Genomic DNA, 19,093 nt, shown 5'->3' with positions numbered 1-19,093 from the left:
TGAAAATTTCTAAATAATAATTCATATTTCACTAGCATAATTGACTGCATTTAATGTGATACTAATTGTTTTAAGCATAGCATTTAAGTGTTAATAGATAGTAATCATCACATTAACTAAAATTGAAGTTTAATTGTTTGTAGTTAATTGTAGAAATACAATTGTAATTCTCAAAAATAATTAAAATTATATATCAAACATAATATGTTTCCTTATATGCGTTACAGTAACATAAAATGATTTTAATGAAATTATTTTATAAGTTAATGTTATGATAAAATTATATCCTATAATAAAGAATTACATGTTTTCCTCAGTATTTCCATGATTATCTCACATTTAAAAATGCATCATTATTTTCTAAATGATACAGTAAGACACTATAGGCTGGTAATTATATTGCATATTCTTGAAGAAAAAAGATTTGGATCTGCACTAGATAAGGAATCTAAGTAGATGTGAATCTCTATTACCAAAATTTAAATCTGTGCTAATTCCTTCTCAAATCTTCACTAAACTGATTCCAGTCTTCATGGAATTTCCATCTTTACTAATCGCGCGCGCGGATTCGAGTTCCTACTATATTATTTTTATTACACTTTTATATCAGGACATTTTAGAAATATAACATGGAATAGAACATATATATATGTGTGTGTGTGTGTGTGTGTGTGTGTGTGTGTGTGTGTGTGTGTGTACACACATACTGAAAAAAATAGAGAGTATCAGCAGTCTTTAGTACATTTTCAGTAATCCATTATCCATTCATAAAAGTAACACTATAAATCGTCGAATTATATCTTTTTTCTTTTAACATATATATATATGTATATATGTATACGCATATGTCTATTTATACATATATATTTATATACAAAATCTGATTGCTTAAAAAATGCATCATCAGAGCTTTAGATAAAAAATATATTTAATAATAAAGGCGAAAGTGAATTCTCGTTGGCGAATAAACTTTAGTAAACAGGACATGTCATCATATAGCACAATTCTTCTTTTAACATCTATTAACAGAGAAATAAAGAAGAAAGAACGGGAAAAAGAAAGAAAATGAGAGGAAGTAACAAAGCCTCTTCTTTGCTTTCCCAAATATATGTAAAACCGATTGAAAGCCTAACGAAAATTACTTTGGCCTCAAATTATAGGTAGATGTGGACAATGTTGAAAGAGTTGTCGGTGTACACGTGGAAATAGAGGGCTCGCTCATGAGAGAATTCGCGGAAGCGTTCGTCTCGCTTTTGTAGCGAATATTAGTATATTCTCTGCCTAACTGAAGTGATTTCTGTAAACAAACAATTGATTAATAGAGATAAATCAATTATTTATAATATCAGTGTACGGTTAAAATTAATACCTGTTCTGCTTGCATTCGCTGAATTACAGTCTCGATATAATGCAGAACGGCGAGGTAAACAAATTTATATTGTGCTTCCGTCTGAACCATTCCTGATCTTTGTGAACGTACTCGTTGTATTGTATGTTGAATATCAATGTCACAATGAAGCCCTAAACATAATACCAAGCGCACGCGCGCAATATGCTAATTAATATAATAATTAATATACTTCATAGTAAATAAGAGTAGTAAATTGATAAAAATATCATTTTATAATAAATCATAAAAGATGTTATAAATTCCCATAAAATTTATTATTGCTATTATTATTTGCAATATATGTATTATTTTAGTTATAAATAATTATTAATCGGTTATTAGTCATTATTTTACTTTACCGTGACGTTTAATTTGATCTAAAATCATGTCAATAACAATAAATGTGCCAGTTCTGCCAATTCCAGCACTACAATGAACAAGAATGGGTCCTATGCATGGTACATTCTGATTATTGGAAGCCAAAGATGCAGCAATCGATTCTTGTCTGGCATTTACATCGTGCAGAAAATTCAGCACACAGCCAGGATCTGATGGAACACCATGATCAGGCCATGCCTATTAATTAATTATGCAATTTAATTCTAATATTACAATATATATACATAATATACATAATGTATATATATACATAAAATTCATGTACTTAATATTTAAAAAAACCAATATCTATTAATCAAATTTATCACATATACTTTTTATATTTACTATATTAACAGAATGACTTGTCATTCTTCTCGCAATTATATCTAAAATCAATAATTGTTAAAAAATGTCAGATTAAAATTATGAGTGAAGGCAGATATTTTATGAAAAGATTATATTGAGAATCTTGCATGTATAAAAATATATAGGATATCCCAGACTTTCGTGATATTCCCGTTATTGCTTAATGTTAATGGCAGATTTCTGAGATTATTAACAAATAAAGATAAAAAGATTAATATAAAACAATATTGAGACTAATAATTCTTAAATAAATATTTATAATTCAGATTGTTCAAAATATGCGCAAATTTTAGGCAATCTAATTAATCAAATTTTAAATATTTTTTATTTAAAAACTATTATAATCTTGATATTTTGAAATTTTCTCTTTTTTCTCTTTAAGTAATTTGAGGAATCTGCTATATCAGAAATCTGGCACACACACATATTTCTTACATATATTTATATACGAACAATAATATAAATAATTTCATTTATAATTAGATACATTACTTGAAAATGATAATGATAAATTCTCCTAGATTCAGAAAAGTTTGGTTTGGTTCCTTGTAGGAGAAACTCACGCAGAGTATAATCAGCAGTCGAGGTTCGCGATACAGCGCGCACTTTCCACTCATTACCATATTCAGCAACTTCTTCTTCTTCCGGCCAATAACGTGCGCATTTATTCTAGAAAAAAAAGAGTAAGATATCCAATTTAGTTTTCTGTTTGCAACAACACTAAAAGTTTAACATACCTTTGCCCTCTCCACTTCCTTTGTGGTCATAACAATCACACGAGTATTTTCTTGATAAACCATATGCCAAAAATCCTGTATGGTGTTTGGAAGACAACCTTGTGTAGCTATGTAACATTTGCCAAATGACGTAACATCCACGCCACTATTAATGGGATCACCTTCCTCGTTCTGCAAAGTAATTTTATCATATAATCTATAAACTTATAAAAATATATGTAATTTCAAAATCATTAGAGTTCTTTTTTCCCAATTTAATATAAATTTTTTTCTATAAAAATATCAAGATATCAATAGTTCTAAATAATTTAAAAAGAATGAGAAATTTATATAATAAATTAAAATTAAAAAAAAAAAGTAACAATCATATATATTCAACTAATCTCAAGTAAGCTTTCTTAAACATGAAGCTAAACTACAAAGATGAAGCTTAATGTTAAAAACTGTAAAAGCATAATAAATGATTAATATCTGTTCAATATTTTTGCTAAAGAAAAACTACCTCAAAAGATATTTATAGAACATCCTGCAAACAAAAAAAGGGAAATATTACCTTTATATAATTAGCATTAATATAATCAGCTCCAGGGATGTTTGGATCTACGTCTTTTAATCGTACCCTAGTATGATCAAAGGGTAAGATGTTCTTATAACGATTCTTTGCGCGATTCTCTGGGCGTAAACCTTCCTTTCTCGAAAATAAATGTCGACATTCTTGCTGTTGCAATGATTCGAATTCTTCCCAGAAACCAGCTTTTCCTTTGCCACGACCTACTTCGCCCTCATTATTTCCAGTAGCTCCATTCCAACACAGCCGGCCGTTGGAACAGCCATTTTCTTTATGTAATTGTTTTACTCTACTCTCTATATCACTAGCATTAATACGTGTCGCATTGAATGGGTGCCTACAAGCAATAACATTTGTGGTGAATTAGGTGAATATTTAGCTTCAAATCTGAAAAATAACAAAGTGAAAAAGTATAGTAAATTAAAAAAAATATTAAAAAAAAAAATATTTTAATGCAAAATTTAAAATATAGTATTTTATTATAAATACTATGTATATTATTTATTATTTAGCATTTATTAAATAAGTTTTTCTTACCGAAGGTGTACAACGCTTCCGCTTGTTTCAACCATTGGATTTCGTTTATAATGTTCAATTAAATCACTGAGACTGTCAAACTTGTGGCCACCACCTACATCATATTTGTTATCCTGCAATAATAATTTTATATATCTACATTGATTTTTCAACATATATGCATGCATATATAATTGGAAATTTAATATCATAGAATAATAAGTATATAAAATATTTAAAAATCTATCTGTATGTATACATGTGAACAATCAAATGTTTGCATTTTGTGAACTCTCACATTATAAACCAATTAAATATCCATGAAGTAAATTTCTTTCCTGCACTATTTTTTTACTATTCATATTTGCCACATGACCACATTAGAGGAAATAAGTGAAGTCATAGAGGAAGAAAAATAACTAAAGAAATAGAGTATAAAATCTTCACTTGAACAGAAGTGTGAATCAAAATAATAAATTTAAGTGGTTACGTCCTAGTTTACAATATTGTACTATTCTTTTGAATAAAGCATAATGTATAATTAATTTTAGCCTAAAATTATCACAGTCCAAAAAAAAATTACAACAGAAAATTTCATTTTTTCGGTACACCTACTAGTTATGCTCCTTCCAATTAATTCTTTTTTCTTTTTATGAAAACCGAAACGTACTTTCATTTTGTATATGCCATCAGAATAAGAATGGCGACTAAGAGAGAAATTCACAACAGAGACATTGCTTAGTTCTGACGGTTCATAATGCATACACTCAATTGTAATTTTAAATATGTTGATGAATGTTACACATGAGATTATTAACCTGAGATCGTATCATAACATGAGTAACGCGATCATCGGTGCGTACGGACAATACAAAATCGCCGGGTTTACTTTGAGACTCGCGCACCAAAAAAGATCCATTTTTTCCGCGTTCCAGCATTAACCGTTCCGCCTCTTTCGCTGACAAATGACCATGAAACCACCTTGAGCCACATTTTACTATTAGCATATGCTGTACTAATTTGATACATTCAAAATATTAACAAGGAACCAAGCACATTGCAATAAATATTAAGCAAATATGTGCACATATCTATGCGGAAATGCATGTACCTTTCAGTTGTAGGATCGGCACAATTGAGAGGATATTTAAGCTCGATAATTTCGCCATTTTTCTCACGCAATTGTCCACCATTTTCCATATAAAATTGTACCAACTCGGAAAGCGTGGCAAATTTTTCACCACCATAAAGATCATAAAAGTCTCCCGTATTTTGTATTTTAATATGAGTCACTTCACCATTTCGTCTGAGAAAAAGATAAAAATATTTTATGTGTTACATATTGATACATTTATATAATAATATATAAAATTATATATCTCATGATACAGAAATAAGCTTTTCTTATATTTACCTGACAGATAATGTAAAATCACCAGGATTTGAAGAACTCGGGCGTGCTAAAAATGAACTGTCATATCCCCTTTCCATTAATAAACGTTCTGCTTCTAAACCTGTGATATTGGGGTGAAACCATCTGCAATTCAAATATTAATTATTTGCATTAGTGTTATTTTTTTACATTATACATTACAACAATTTTTCCAATTAATTCCTCAATTGTCTTTAGTAATATTTAGCACTTTTTCTTTAGATCTTTTTAGAACTCTGGTAAAATTATTAATATACTTTTTATATTTGGAATTATCACAAAGTAATCTACTTGCAAACATACAAGAAAATCTTATAATCCTCAATTAGTGACAAAGGTAGAAAAAGAACAATTATAAATGCCTGAATAATTGAAAACAGTACATCAGTTGTAAACCAATTAGAGCAAGCAGAAACAGCATCATACCAAAAATGGTAACAAGCACACAAATGCCGCTCTCCGTACGACCAGCGATGACGATTTATTCGCGAGTGTACTCATTCGCTCGCACGTGAAATGCTTCTTGGTCTTGTAATTAATATAAATATGTAGATACAAATGAGCTCGAGTTCGTTAAAAATTGCAAGACGTTTAAAATTCGTCGAAAAGCTAAATAAGTAGATTTATAATCTTCGCGTATATCAAAAATTCGCGAACGATAAAAGTGAACTGTATACGGTTATTTAACTCGATAGAGCAAAGTAATCTCTCGGGAGAAGAACATCCTTAAAGTCAATGAGGAAAACGAGAGACACGTGACATGAATCATCGTGGTCATCTCTCGCGTTAAATTAATACTCGTCTCATTTTGCAAATGGAAAGATGCCTCACCTGCGAGATGCCATGTCGCGGTTGTGTGTTCGAGCAGCTTTTACAATCACAACTTAACGATTAATGATTCATAACGACCCTTTTGGAATGCACGCGAATTCAATCGCACGACACTCTCCGAGCGGGATTGGGTGTCAGGCTGAGAATGGTGCCACCATCCTTGTCATCTTTGACATATCTAGCAATATCCAGCTGTATTCGGTGCACGCGAAAACAAAAAAAAAAGGCGACCATCACACTCGATAGATGCGAGGCAAAGTCATAGACATGTAAAATACAGATAGATGGGACGGGTATTGTTTTCAGAGATATTTCTACTCGCGCATGCGCATTGAACGTAACCTTATTGAAATAACAAATTCGTGAGAGAAAGAAAAAATTTTTAAAAGAGACAAGCTCTCAAAAACATCTAGAAAACAAACTCTCCAAAAAATTTTTAGAAAAGACAAGTTTTGGAAGCTTTAGACAAGAAACATCCATAAACATATGATTAGCTGTCAAATAGAAAAATTTTAGGGTCTCTTTAAAAGTTCTCTATTTAATAACCAATTGCCTGACATTGTGTGTCTACCTGTTTTCTTGTTGAAAAGTTTCCTCCTAAAAAAATTTTCGTGCTACATCAATTTCTGATAAGCTCAACCATCTTAAATAATATTCTATCGATGCTTATACTATAATGATAGTGTGTATATACATACTATATATATATATATATATATATACATATATTATTGTCTCTGGTTCACTGGTGCCACGTTGGCAATCGAGTTTCTAGCGCTGAACAATTATCGCCAAGAGAGCTTGTAAATTGCGTCAGTTTTCGCACCGGTGTCTTTAGACAATAGCGGATATTGAAAATGTGAATAAATGTCAACGTGAAAAGAGTGTCCAGGTGTAAAGCGGTTCGCGCGGACGGTGCGCTCCAAGGTGGGGCGAGGGCAGGCTCGAGTGAATCGTCGGCTTTTCCTCGAATTACAATTTTACGTTGACCAGCGACGATCGCATACATATATTCGAATGCTAAGCTAGTGCTTCGCTAAGTATAGTCTCGTACGGTCGGTGTTTCGTTTAATGCGTGAGAAATTAGTGTGATATATGCCAAATCAGATAGTAATGTCGTCGGACATGAACCTGTTCGATCTGCTAGAAGACACGTTTCTTAAAGGGGACGTTAAGGATGAGTTATTCGATGATAATTATGGCGACGATGTCATCGCGGTGAGTCTCGAGTCTCGTTTATTTTCCGTAATCTCATCTATTATGCTTGTAAGCATGCATCAAGCCTGCGGTTTTTACTTTAATCATCGTCTAAAACAAATTGACATTCTTTGTGATGTTTACTCCACACACAGAAGACATCTATTTAATGTAGAAATTTACTGAACATTATTCATTGACTCCTTTAATTTTCGAAATATCTAAATAATATTTAAAAACAATGAAAAATACTTTCTTGTGAAAAATACTTTACATTTAAAATTTTTTATAATATCTGTCTTTTTATTTTTTCACGTTTTTGAAAAGAAAGCGATTTATTTAATTATTATATATATTACTTTACATGAAATATGCTTTGTGTATAAAAGATAGAATTACATTTAAGATTAGATATTATATTTATATTGTTAATTTATATTTCGATTTAATAAGTAACAATTATTTCACAGAAAAAAAATAATAGCTTATTTTCTCACAGAAAAAAATAATAGCTGGAAAATTTATTGCAGAAAAATTATAATGACATTTTGTTATATTCTGTTCATTTTTTGATTCCTGTTCGTTATTAAAAACTACGTGTTCGTTTCATTAATAAATCCGATATATTGCAAAACTGTGTTTAATCTACATTAACATATGGTACAGATAGTACGCACGTGGTCTTGTATTAAGTACGCGCCAATATAAAGAGATCACACGAGAATGGGAATTCCATTCATTTATTTACGTTTCCTTGCTATAAACAATTCACATCGCTTTTATCGTAATCATAATTATATGATTATGCCGAAAATAGTTTAAGATCGCGCACATTCACGATATCAGTAGAGTAACGATAATATTTATAAATTAATATAAAAAATTATTTCATAAGAATTATATTCGACTTACATGTATAAATAAATAAATGTCGCAAAAACAGATATGTCTTCCAAAAACAGTTCGATTAGAGCCGATTTTTTAATTAACATATGGCGCTAATCATCCACGTGCTCGCGCGTACAGCCTCGAATCTGCCGGTAAAACGAAAATATATATTGTATAATACTATATTATATATTTATAGCGACTTGTAAAACAGTAAAAGATTTAAAATAAGTTCTCTTTCATTTAAAAAACAAAAGCAATAAGTTTGTAAGATGCTACAACATATGACAAATGCACTCTAGTACATATTTCAGAATTTGACAGTACATAATATAGTCATCATTTTTATATGAACAATCTTTATTGTCATCTATGTTTATTGAAATTTTTTCTTATTAATATTTTATTATATATATGTATATTGTTTCTCATTAATATAATTAATTATTTATATTACAAATTATTATTAATAAGTTTTTTCTCAGACATATGTATATTATTAATACTTTGTTAGTGTTGTAATAGTATTTAATGTAATTATTTAAAGATATCTTTTTCCTTTTCCCAAACTTACGATCACGTACGGTTTCCACGGCGAATGACCTTCGAACGGATACCGTTAGATTACGGAACTTTTCGTTGCCTGTCTTAATCCTACATTGCATACCAATACACATTTATATTTTTTTTATGTCATTAGTATATTTATATGAGTATATGTGTATATATATGTATATATGTGTATATATCAAGATATTATATATATATATATATATATATATATATATATATATATATATATAATGAAAAGAGAGGAGAGAAAGAGTTAATAGTAAAATTATTTTATTATTATAACAATAAGAGAATAAAATTGTTACGTTATAATAAGAGAAACAGAAAAAGTACTTTTATTTCTCTTATTATTCTTCTTCTGATAAGACTTAAGGTCACATTATCTTATTCCCACCAGCGTTATATGTATATGTTTAAGCTGTAGATGAAACATTTTGATTACGAAAGCCCTTTGCATATTACTTTCTTATTTCTTAATTTATTTTAATTTTACAGTCTTATTCCTTAATTGTTAAAATAACTTGTTAAGTTATATACTTTTCGAACTTTACAATACACTAATAAAATATTATATACATATATCAACATAGAAAAATTATACTTATACAAAAAAAGAATAACAAATACATGATTATTACAGGCGGAGGAATGCCCGACGAATCCCGATGACTTATTTGCCTCAATCTTGAAGATGGAGGAAGATTCGCAACTCGATTTCAACTTGATCGGCGAGGATCTCGAAACTGTTCCATCCTCTTCGTCAGATAGTGGACTCTCTAGTATACTGAGTCTTCCCTATGAACAACAATTGAGTCCATTTTTGTCGAGGGCGGATAATAATGCGGAGGAACAAATTGAGATTAGCAATTCCGATTTAAGCAGTCCACAGGACTATGTAGACTTTGACCCTGCAGCTAGTCCATCTCTGGGCAGCATAGACAGTCCTGTCAGATCTGTCATGAGCTCTAATATTGGTTCACCAGCCACTGACGTGGTCGAAGAGATGGACTATGAACAAACTTTAGTTGCTGTCGTAACGCCAAACAATACTATGTCAAACACGAACGCTACTATTGCCACAGAGCAATCGATTTTTGGTAAGATTCTATTATATCGAGTGAAATATTCCTTAATATGAGCAAATATATTTTTTCTCTCTTTAATATATTTATATGGAAAGCTCAATAATATAGCAGGCAAAAAAAATTAGAAATTTTTTTTCATGTTACAGATTCAGCACCTAAACAAGAAATTCGTATTACACCACAGGAAAATACCATGAATGTTCGTAATTTGACATGTAATGGAAAGCAGAATATTCGACAATTGATCCGCGTCACTCCTGTGGGTAATGGATCTGGTAATCCACGATCTATTTTGTTGCCAGTGAGTCTGAAAGACATAAAAGAAGTTCGAACTATTAAAATTATGACAGCTTCTCAAGCGAAAAATCTGAAAGGCTTTAAAATCAATCAAGCAAATATTATCAATAAACCTGTTCAGGTGGGCAATATATACAAGGTATAATATTTAAGAAGATCTTTAATAATCTCTTAAACTTATATATATATATATATATATATATATATATATATATATATATATCCATATGAAAGTTATATCATTAATCATAATCATATGTTACATAATCATGATGTATTTATAATTTTACCAGCTCTTTTTATACACTAAAACATTTAAAACATATAATTATATCGATTATATTTAGTGATGTATGGAAATGCTGTTTTGAATAACTTTTCTATGTTCAATTAAATTAGATGACTATCAAGCAAGAGGATTCCAGCAGTGATAAAAGTTGCAACTCGAGTGACGAGGTGCCATCGGAAACGGATTCTCCTTATCCGCGGCTCAAATTAAATGCCGAAGAGAAGCGACTATTGCAAAAAGAAGGCATCACATTGCCAAGTCATTATCCATTGACTAAGCACGAAGAACGTGAATTAAAGAGAATCAGACGTAAAATTCGCAACAAGATATCTGCACAAGATTCCCGTAAGAGAAAAAAGGAATATGTGGACGGCTTAGAGGATCGTGTGAAACAATGCACAGAAGAAAATATAAGTTTGCTGAAGCGGATCAAGGTCTTACAGTCGCAAAATCAAAGTCTGGCCGGTCAGTTAAAGCGACTGCAAACGCTTATACAAAAAGGCAACAAGAGTGCTCAACCAGCAACTTGCCTAATGGTCTTGCTGCTTTCGTTAGCTCTCGTCGCTTTACCAAACTTGCGATCACACTCCAATAATAATAATAACGATCTAACTCAAAAACAGGAGCAGTCAGAAAAAGCATCATTGGCGGGTAAGTTCTATTACTTTTTTTATATTTTTCCTAAAGTATATCATCTATCTCTCTTAACTCTACATTTTTTCACTGGTAATTCAAACTCTGTAGATGGTTACATTAATAATGACATATATTTTGATAGTATCACAGCTCATTTTGGGACGTTCAATATGAAATTAAAAATGAAGAAATATAATCCTTTTTTTCAATATTTTGTTTTCTCTTTTAATATTCGTCTTTCAGCTCTAAACACCATATAATATATTCAAATATAATAACAGGATATAAATGGTTACAATAGTAACAATCTCAATAGAAATTTGAAAGTAATAGCATTTGTATGTTTTTTTATGAATAAATTAACATAATTTTCGTTTGCTCTTGATATCATATCATTTAGATAACCATGAAATACACAGACTAAATATCAATAATGATATCAGTAAAATTACAGACCTCGATAAAAATATTTACGCAATAACAGATTAATGTGCTCTTTTAATATAGGATTTTTAGCATTAAAAAAACTAAAATTATTAAAATTTGTTCAAAGAAATTGAAAACAAAGTAAAATTTTTATTTATTTATATAATTATTTGTATAAAGATATGCATTTATTTATCCAAAAAAGAAAATATAAATAGATTATAGTAGTATAATAATATTACTAATTATTATTTGAAAGAAATGCTTTCTTTTTATAATCTACATATCGATTTCTTCTTTATCAAGTTTTTTCAAATTTATTTCGTAGTATTGAGCAGCACACAACAAATTCCACAAATTCTGATGAATCAATATTCTCCAATTTCGTCATAATTGCATATTGCAAGAAATAACAGTCATGAAATTTTTACATGTTGTCTAAACTCGTTAAGGAAGCAGTAAAAAAGTTTTTTGACTGCTTCGAAAATAATATTTTATTATTTTTTATTTATGATTATTTTATCTTTTGTACAATTTATGAAAAGTTGCTTGATTTTTCTAAATTTAACACTATATATATATATATATATATATATATATATATATATATATATATACTTCAAAATATTTTTTTTTTTTTTTTAAATGCAATGTTTCGGAAATTTTTTACTATATTATTTTTAGTGAGATATCCTATATCATGCATGAACTGGAACATGCCTATAGGATTGTTAAAAAGTAGTCTCACCACTTTCTAAATAAAGGCAAGAGAGCATTCTCCTTTCACTGATCCATTTATCACTCAGAATATCAATTTTTCTTTCGTATAACTTTGATGTAGATATCTCAATTAAAATATAATAGCAATAATAGGATATTTCATACCATTTAATAAAGATTACATTATTTACAGGTTTGTTTCTTTATATTTTCCTAACAATAACTAATCTCTAATATATAATTGTATCTAAAAAAATTCGATTTGCCAAATGATTCAATTTATGATGAAATATTTTTTTTTTTTTTAAACATTCTTCATTCATCTTATTCAATTGTCCAAGTTATCGAATAAGCAGCTCGACATATTGTCATTCATTTTTCTGATGTAATCCTTTGCCATATGCTCAGTTGATTCCATTTCTCAGATATAATTTGCAGATTGTCTTCGTACTTTTACCAGTATTTATTTTTGAGTTCTTTCCATCTGAATCAAAATCTTGCTAGAATCTTTTGATAATTTTTCTCTATTCTTATTTTCTTAGGTTCTTAGATGTATCTAAATAATTTTTTATACCTTACATTATATTGAACTTGCTATGTTTTATTATTGTATTTATTATTGTATTATCAGTGTTTTTACTAATCTATCTCTGTTGTGTTGCTATTTCTTCCTCTTTGTCTTTCAACTTTCAAGCTGTCATTCTGTTTCTCTGAAAATATTCTTTTCTTTATCTCCTTCCTTATCTCCAGTTTTGTTCGTTCTTCTTATCTCTATTTTTTTAAAACGTTTTTAAGTATTTTATTAGAAGATTTTTCTATTATCTTTTTTTCACATCTTAGTGCTCTTTTATCTATCTTTATTTTCAATAGTTACCTTTTTTTTGTTTCTTTTTTTACTATATATCCAGGGATATATATCTAAGCTAATATTCATTTTTTTATACTTATCTTGACATTTTTCTATGGCATATCCTTTCTATCTTCATATATCTTTGCTCCTTATATTAGAATGCTTTTGACTCAACTAACTAATCACAAACATCCATATTCTTCTGAAGTCTGCAAACTTTCTTTGTTTTATTAGTTCTATTCTTTTATATTCATTTATTATTCTATTTCATTGTTTCTCTGTAAACTGAGTCTAAGTATTTGAATTTCTATACTTTTTCTATTTCCGTTTCGTTTCATATCCATTTGTTTTTTCTTTCTTATTCTTTTTTTTTTTTTTTACTAAAAATTTATTTCGATAAAAATGGATTTTTCTATTTTATTTTACAAGTACAATTTCAAAATATATAATTCCTTTAAACTATAATCATGTGATCATTAAATTTGAAAAAAATAGATACTGTTAACTGCTCTTTATCTATAGATCTAGCAATTAAATTAATTATACTAATAGCAAACAAATTAATTATATTGAATTAATTATATTGATATGAGGCAATTCTGCTTTAATTTTAGGCCGTTCGAGAACTTTATTGTATACAAAGCAATTAATGGATGAAGAACTACAGCAGTATGGCGAAGAGCTGTTGCAGGAAGTTGAAGGTCTCTTGGACCACGATTACAGTCCGGTAATGCAGATGCCTGTTTATAAACGTGCCCGCATTGACAGTGAAGCCGCAACTAAGTACGTCTCTTCTATGAACCATGTGGGAGGAACGCTTGGTTTAAAACCATATCTTGCCATTTCAAAAACAAATAAACAGTATATCGAGCCACCATTGGATGATGTATGGCCACCACCAAATCCTGGTGGGCAAAAGACAGTCAAAGTAATAAACAAGATTGAAACTTTTACTAACGAATTCAAAATCAACATCTCTGATACTGAAGGCACTAGAACAGTTCTCGTCCAGATGCCTCATGATAAATAAAATGAAATATGTTTCTCGCGTTAGCTTGATAATCCATGAAAAGTAAGCAGAAATCATATGTTAGGTAACATTAGAACAGCAATGACAAATGGGACAAATACGTTTCTTTTGTTTTAAGATATTACTAATGGCCAATTTCTAGCAAATTTTTTATATCCAAGATATAGAATAGCTTTCAGAAAATACAATAATTATACAACTATTGAATAACAATTGTCTAACTACGATTGTTATATGTCTATAGATCTAACAATATTAATATTAGTATTTTCTAAATGTAGAGTCAATATATTTTTCAAATATATCTGCTATTGACTTTATTATTTACTTTATACTACAACGATTTATTTAATATTAAACTGTAAACCGCAGGCGGCCATAGCCAAACATTTTTGCAAGAGAAAGTATATATTTTCTTTGATTAATATAATCTATATACATATATAGCGTGGAAATTGTGTAGAAATTGTCCAAGAATTTTTAAAGATTAGACAATATATATCAAATATTTATTTATAAAAGCTATATATACATACTTATGAGAGTCTTATGATTATAAGTGTATTATTCATCATTTTTGAAATTATATATAACAAAAATTTTTGTAAATATAATGTTTATCATAAAATTTGTTATACATTATTATAGCTTTAATGATAAATGCAATATAGCTCTATAATTAATAAAGATATAAGATAAGCATGTGAATCATATGTATTTACGATTAGATATATGTAAATATATTCACACATATGTGAATGACATATATGTCAAAAAAAAGTATAAACATTTAATAATAGGAGGTGTATGTATGTGCTAATGTGTTAAGTGTATAGTCAATAGTTTCGATTTTTTGAATTTATATTATCTTTGGAGCCTACCTCTCATAGGCTATATATCTTTCATATACATTTAATATTGTCACTTTATAATCAAGGTATAATTTTAATATTGTCTAAAACATTTTAATGTTCAATACAAATCTTTTTTTTATTTTATAAAAGTAAAGGTAATGAAATCGAAGAAAATTATAATTTGATGGTTAAGCTATAATTAAATTGTGTTGTACATCGATTTAAGAATATCTGTTTAGAATTTGTAGCATTAAGTTTTATAAGCTCTGTACAATTCGGCTAACTTATATTTATGAATTGTGTGTTCTTATAGATATGTAAAATACAATTTTATTAATATTCTGACCACCAAATTTTCTTCGATTATTATTATGTGTATATATATATATATATAATATATATATATATATATATATATATATATATATATATATTTATATTTATATTTTTTGTTAATCACTTCTATGTGATATCTTATTAAAAAAACAATGTTTAGAATAAGTGTCATGGGCATAAAAGTTATGATCATCATGTAGATGTGACAATGTAAATCATTCATGTGCACAAATCACTCATGCAAATAAAGAGTTAACACAAAATAATGAAAAACAAATTGTTTAACTCGATAATTTTGCATGTAACAATTAAAGCGAATAGAAATGGTATAGTTTTTGTTGACTTTAAAGACTGTATTATATAAAGAAAGTATATTGATTTAATTTTAAAATATTATTTGCTTTGTATAAGAATAATTTTATTTTTTATATTGGATTAAGTTAGAATACATATTGAATTATTTTTCACTTATGTATACTTGATAGAATATATAATACACACATATATACATGCAATTAAGTGAGAATACTGGCACATATATATACATATATGTATGCTACATGCACGAAATTGTAAATAAAATATATTATTAAAATGTAAGTTTTTATATTACAATTTATTATTTATACATTTTCAGAGATATTGACAAGAAAATAATGGAGATTCTACAAAATTTAAATTAATAACAAAAATTATTTTACATATATATATATATATATATATATATATATATATATATATTCTAATATATTTAATGATGATTAAAGTTAATATTATTTTCATTTCTGTGCATGTATGAAAAATTAAATGTATTTAAAATTATTATTCTTTACATTTAGAAATTAATTTAATATTAAATTAATATTTTATTTTATGATTTTAATGGTCGTCAATTAATATAAATTATGAAATCTTTTAAACTTTGATATTTTTAAGTTTATCTTATATTTATGACTAAATAATCTAACCTAATCTAACCTTACCTGACTCGAGTCATATAAATTTCGCGCCAGTTTTCCGTCGTGATTCTTTTCTACATATATTTTGATTGACTAGATCTTTGTTGATTTTTGTTTAAGCTAATAACACGCACAGTTTATGTATTTTTTTAATGTACACTGGTAATATTATTTCAAATGATCTTTAAATAAACAGGAAATCTGTAATAATAACTTAACAATTCCAAGTGGTATATGTATAACCTTATATAGACATATACACATTTGTGTTAAAAATATTACAATGGGTGATGTGTCAGATTTACTCGATTTATTACCAGTTTATTATTCAAGATTGTTTCCATTTGCTGATTATTATAAGTGGTTAAGTTATGGAAATGGTAAGAGATTTTTTTTATATTTAATTTATATATATAATAATGTTTCATGTTTTTTATTTTCTTTTTAGCGGCTATGTTTAGCAAGAGAGAATTTTCTTTCACACTTTCAGATGATATTTATATACGTTATCAGTCTTTCAATGATCAGAAGGGACTGTCGGATGAAATTAAGAGATTACTGCCACATAAAATTGATATAGGAGCAGTTTATAATGTCCAGTGAAGTATCATTATAAAAATGTTTTTGATTGACCATTTGTTTTTTCAATAATAAATTCTTTAATGCAGTTTATTTCTAGTTTAGAACAGTTAATAAACATTATTTGTAAAAATTTTTAAATTTTTGGTATTGAAAGTTTTATTAATTAAGCTATTAGTTAAATCTTTTTTAAAATAATATAATTATGTAATTATCTCTTTTAGAACATAATAATCATATTATGTTTTAATACTATTTAAAATACTAGTAGAAAAATATAGATAATAAGAAAAAAAAGGTGCAATTTAATTATTAGAGCTTGTATTTATATTTTATTAAAAATGTTTAATTGACTTTTTAGTTTTTATACACTATAAACATAATAAGAGAGTATAAAAAATAACATTCTGTATCTAATTTTAGACCAAAAGATCAAAGAAGAGGTTCTAATTTTCAGCCAATAGAGAGAGAATTAGTATTTGACATAGATATGACTGATTATGATGAAGTAAGAACATGTTGTAAAGGAGCAGATATTTGTAGCAAATGTTGGAAATTTATGTCACTTGCTTGCAAGATATTAGATAGTGCATTGAGGTGTAAGATATCTGCAATATCTCATTATATTGTCTTTAATGTTAAAAACAATTCTGAAATGATTAACTACTTGATTTTTAGTGGACTTTGGATATAAACATATTTTGTGGGTTTTCTCTGGCAGAAGAGGTATTCATTGTTGGGTATGTGACTCCGCAGCTCGCACTTTGTCAGGACAAATACGAGCGGCGGTTGCCGAATATTTACAAGTTATAGACGGAGGTGAATTTATGAAAAAAAAAGTACATCTTGCAGGCGATAAAATTCACCATTCCATTAAGTAGGTCAATATAACACCTATAATAGATACATATTCTAAATAAAGATCAGAAATAGACATGGTATTGTGTACATATTGTAGGCGTGCTCTTGATATCATTGATCCTATCTTTGTTGAAATGTGTATTAAAGAGCAGAACATATTGGGTACAGAAGAAGGAATTGAAAAGTTTCTTCCAATACTGCCTAATGAAGAAGATAGGCAAGAAATGAAGGTGTTGTTCAACAAAGAGAGTACCAGTGAAGCAAGATGGCATGTATTCGTACAATATATCGAATCTAAACGAACAGAGGTACAATTAAACAATTTTTTTTACGACATTACTTATCATATTTTAAATCAAAATATTTAAATTACTTATATATTTCAGGGAGACCGAAAATGGTACTTATATCGTCACTTAATAGAGGAAGTAAAATTACAGTATTCATACCCAAGATTAGACATAAATGTGAGCAAAGGCTTAAATCATTTACTAAAATCTCCTTTTTGTGTTCATCCGAAAACTGGCAAAATCTGTATACCGTTCAATGCGAATGTAGTGGACAAATTTGATCCTGACAAAGTTCCTACAATAATGACGTTGATAGAAGAGATCAACGCATACGATCTACGGGACAAAGCTGAAGAAGAAACATACGATTTAAATAAAAAACGAATAAAAGATTATAAGAAAACAAGTCTGAATAAATCATTGCATATTTTTCAGGAATTCTTAAGACACTTGGAAGCTGAACGGCGGGACCAGAGATTAAAAGGAAAACGTAAGTTTAGATAAATTAGATAAATTACTTTTGTACAATTGCAGTTACAATTTCAAAATGTGTTTGTTTTCAGTTTCAGCTGATAGCATGGAATTTTAAGAAATTTTAAAAATGATAATACTCTTTTTCTCTCTTTCTTATCATTCTTACATTTGATATAATAATATTATTTATAAGATTAAAATGTACTTCTGTAAAAATGAAAAAAGAAAAAAATATTTTTTATATTCGAGTTTTGCTTTTGTTTTTACATATATAGTCTCTCGTGATAAGTTATTATACGTAAGTAGGGCTGTTAGAGGGGCAAAAAGGGGCATGCTGGAATCTCGGTGGCGATCGAACAAAAATCGTGACTTTCGAATTTTTCCAGCGAAACCGAAACACGCGCTCTTAAAAATCGCTTTGAGAAGCACGTTAACGAGATCTCTCCGATTGTGAAGCGTCTCTACTCCACTTCTTGGATCAACGAGATGAGAGATTCCGGACATACGGACAAAAGTAACTCACTCGCG

At 28.4% G+C, this 19,093-nt stretch overlaps 3 protein-coding genes across 5 annotated transcripts; 2 read left to right on the top strand and 1 right to left on the bottom strand.

Annotated features, from left to right (window-relative positions):
- Nucleotides 1-112: 112 nt before the first annotated feature.
- Nucleotides 113-6,474, bottom strand: LOC126851722 (tyrosine-protein phosphatase non-receptor type 11). Of its 2 annotated transcripts, XM_050595971.1 has the most exons (11): nt 6,222-6,474; nt 5,373-5,495; nt 5,070-5,264; nt 4,777-4,939; nt 3,980-4,092; nt 3,428-3,779; nt 2,875-3,045; nt 2,630-2,806; nt 1,750-1,966; nt 1,370-1,521; nt 113-1,297 (listed from the first exon to the last, which is right to left on the bottom strand). In XM_050595971.1, exons 1-11 carry the CDS (start codon nt 6,233-6,235, stop codon nt 1,139-1,141), a joined length of 1,836 nt encoding a protein of 611 aa, XP_050451928.1. In that variant the 5' UTR covers nt 6,236-6,474; the 3' UTR covers nt 113-1,138. The 2 variants fall into 2 exon arrangements, with proteins under 2 accessions (XP_050451928.1, XP_050451929.1); XM_050595972.1 differs by lacking the exons at nt 5,373-5,495; nt 6,222-6,474 and having other exon boundaries at nt 4,777-4,973; nt 5,070-5,207.
- Nucleotides 6,475-6,956: 482 nt separating this feature from the next.
- LOC126851808 (cyclic AMP-responsive element-binding protein 3-like protein 1) lies at nt 6,957-16,002 on the top strand. Of its 2 annotated transcripts, none has more exons than XM_050596152.1 (5): nt 6,957-7,439; nt 9,520-9,976; nt 10,111-10,382; nt 10,661-11,201; nt 13,797-16,002. In XM_050596152.1, exons 1-5 carry the CDS (start codon nt 7,317-7,319, stop codon nt 14,210-14,212), a joined length of 1,809 nt encoding a protein of 602 aa, XP_050452109.1. In that variant the 5' UTR covers nt 6,957-7,316; the 3' UTR covers nt 14,213-16,002. The 2 variants fall into 2 exon arrangements, with proteins under 2 accessions (XP_050452109.1, XP_050452108.1); XM_050596151.1 differs by having other exon boundaries at nt 10,111-10,400.
- A 334-nt stretch (nt 16,003-16,336) lies between these two features.
- LOC126851682 (DNA primase small subunit) lies at nt 16,337-18,808 on the top strand. The gene is made up of 7 exons (XM_050595877.1): nt 16,337-16,741; nt 16,810-16,960; nt 17,364-17,539; nt 17,619-17,817; nt 17,899-18,109; nt 18,188-18,581; nt 18,655-18,808. The coding sequence occupies exons 1-7, from the start codon at nt 16,645-16,647 to the stop codon at nt 18,678-18,680; spliced, it is 1,254 nt and encodes a 417-aa protein (XP_050451834.1). The 5' UTR covers nt 16,337-16,644; the 3' UTR covers nt 18,681-18,808.
- Nucleotides 18,809-19,093: the final 285 nt, after the last annotated feature.

This window comes from Cataglyphis hispanica, chromosome 8 (genome assembly GCF_021464435.1).
Source record: "Cataglyphis hispanica isolate Lineage 1 chromosome 8, ULB_Chis1_1.0, whole genome shotgun sequence".
NCBI classification, from domain to species: domain Eukaryota; kingdom Metazoa; phylum Arthropoda; class Insecta; order Hymenoptera; family Formicidae; genus Cataglyphis; species Cataglyphis hispanica.
The sequence above is the reverse complement of the archived record's forward strand: the minus strand, read 5'-3'. Positions and strand labels throughout refer to the sequence as shown.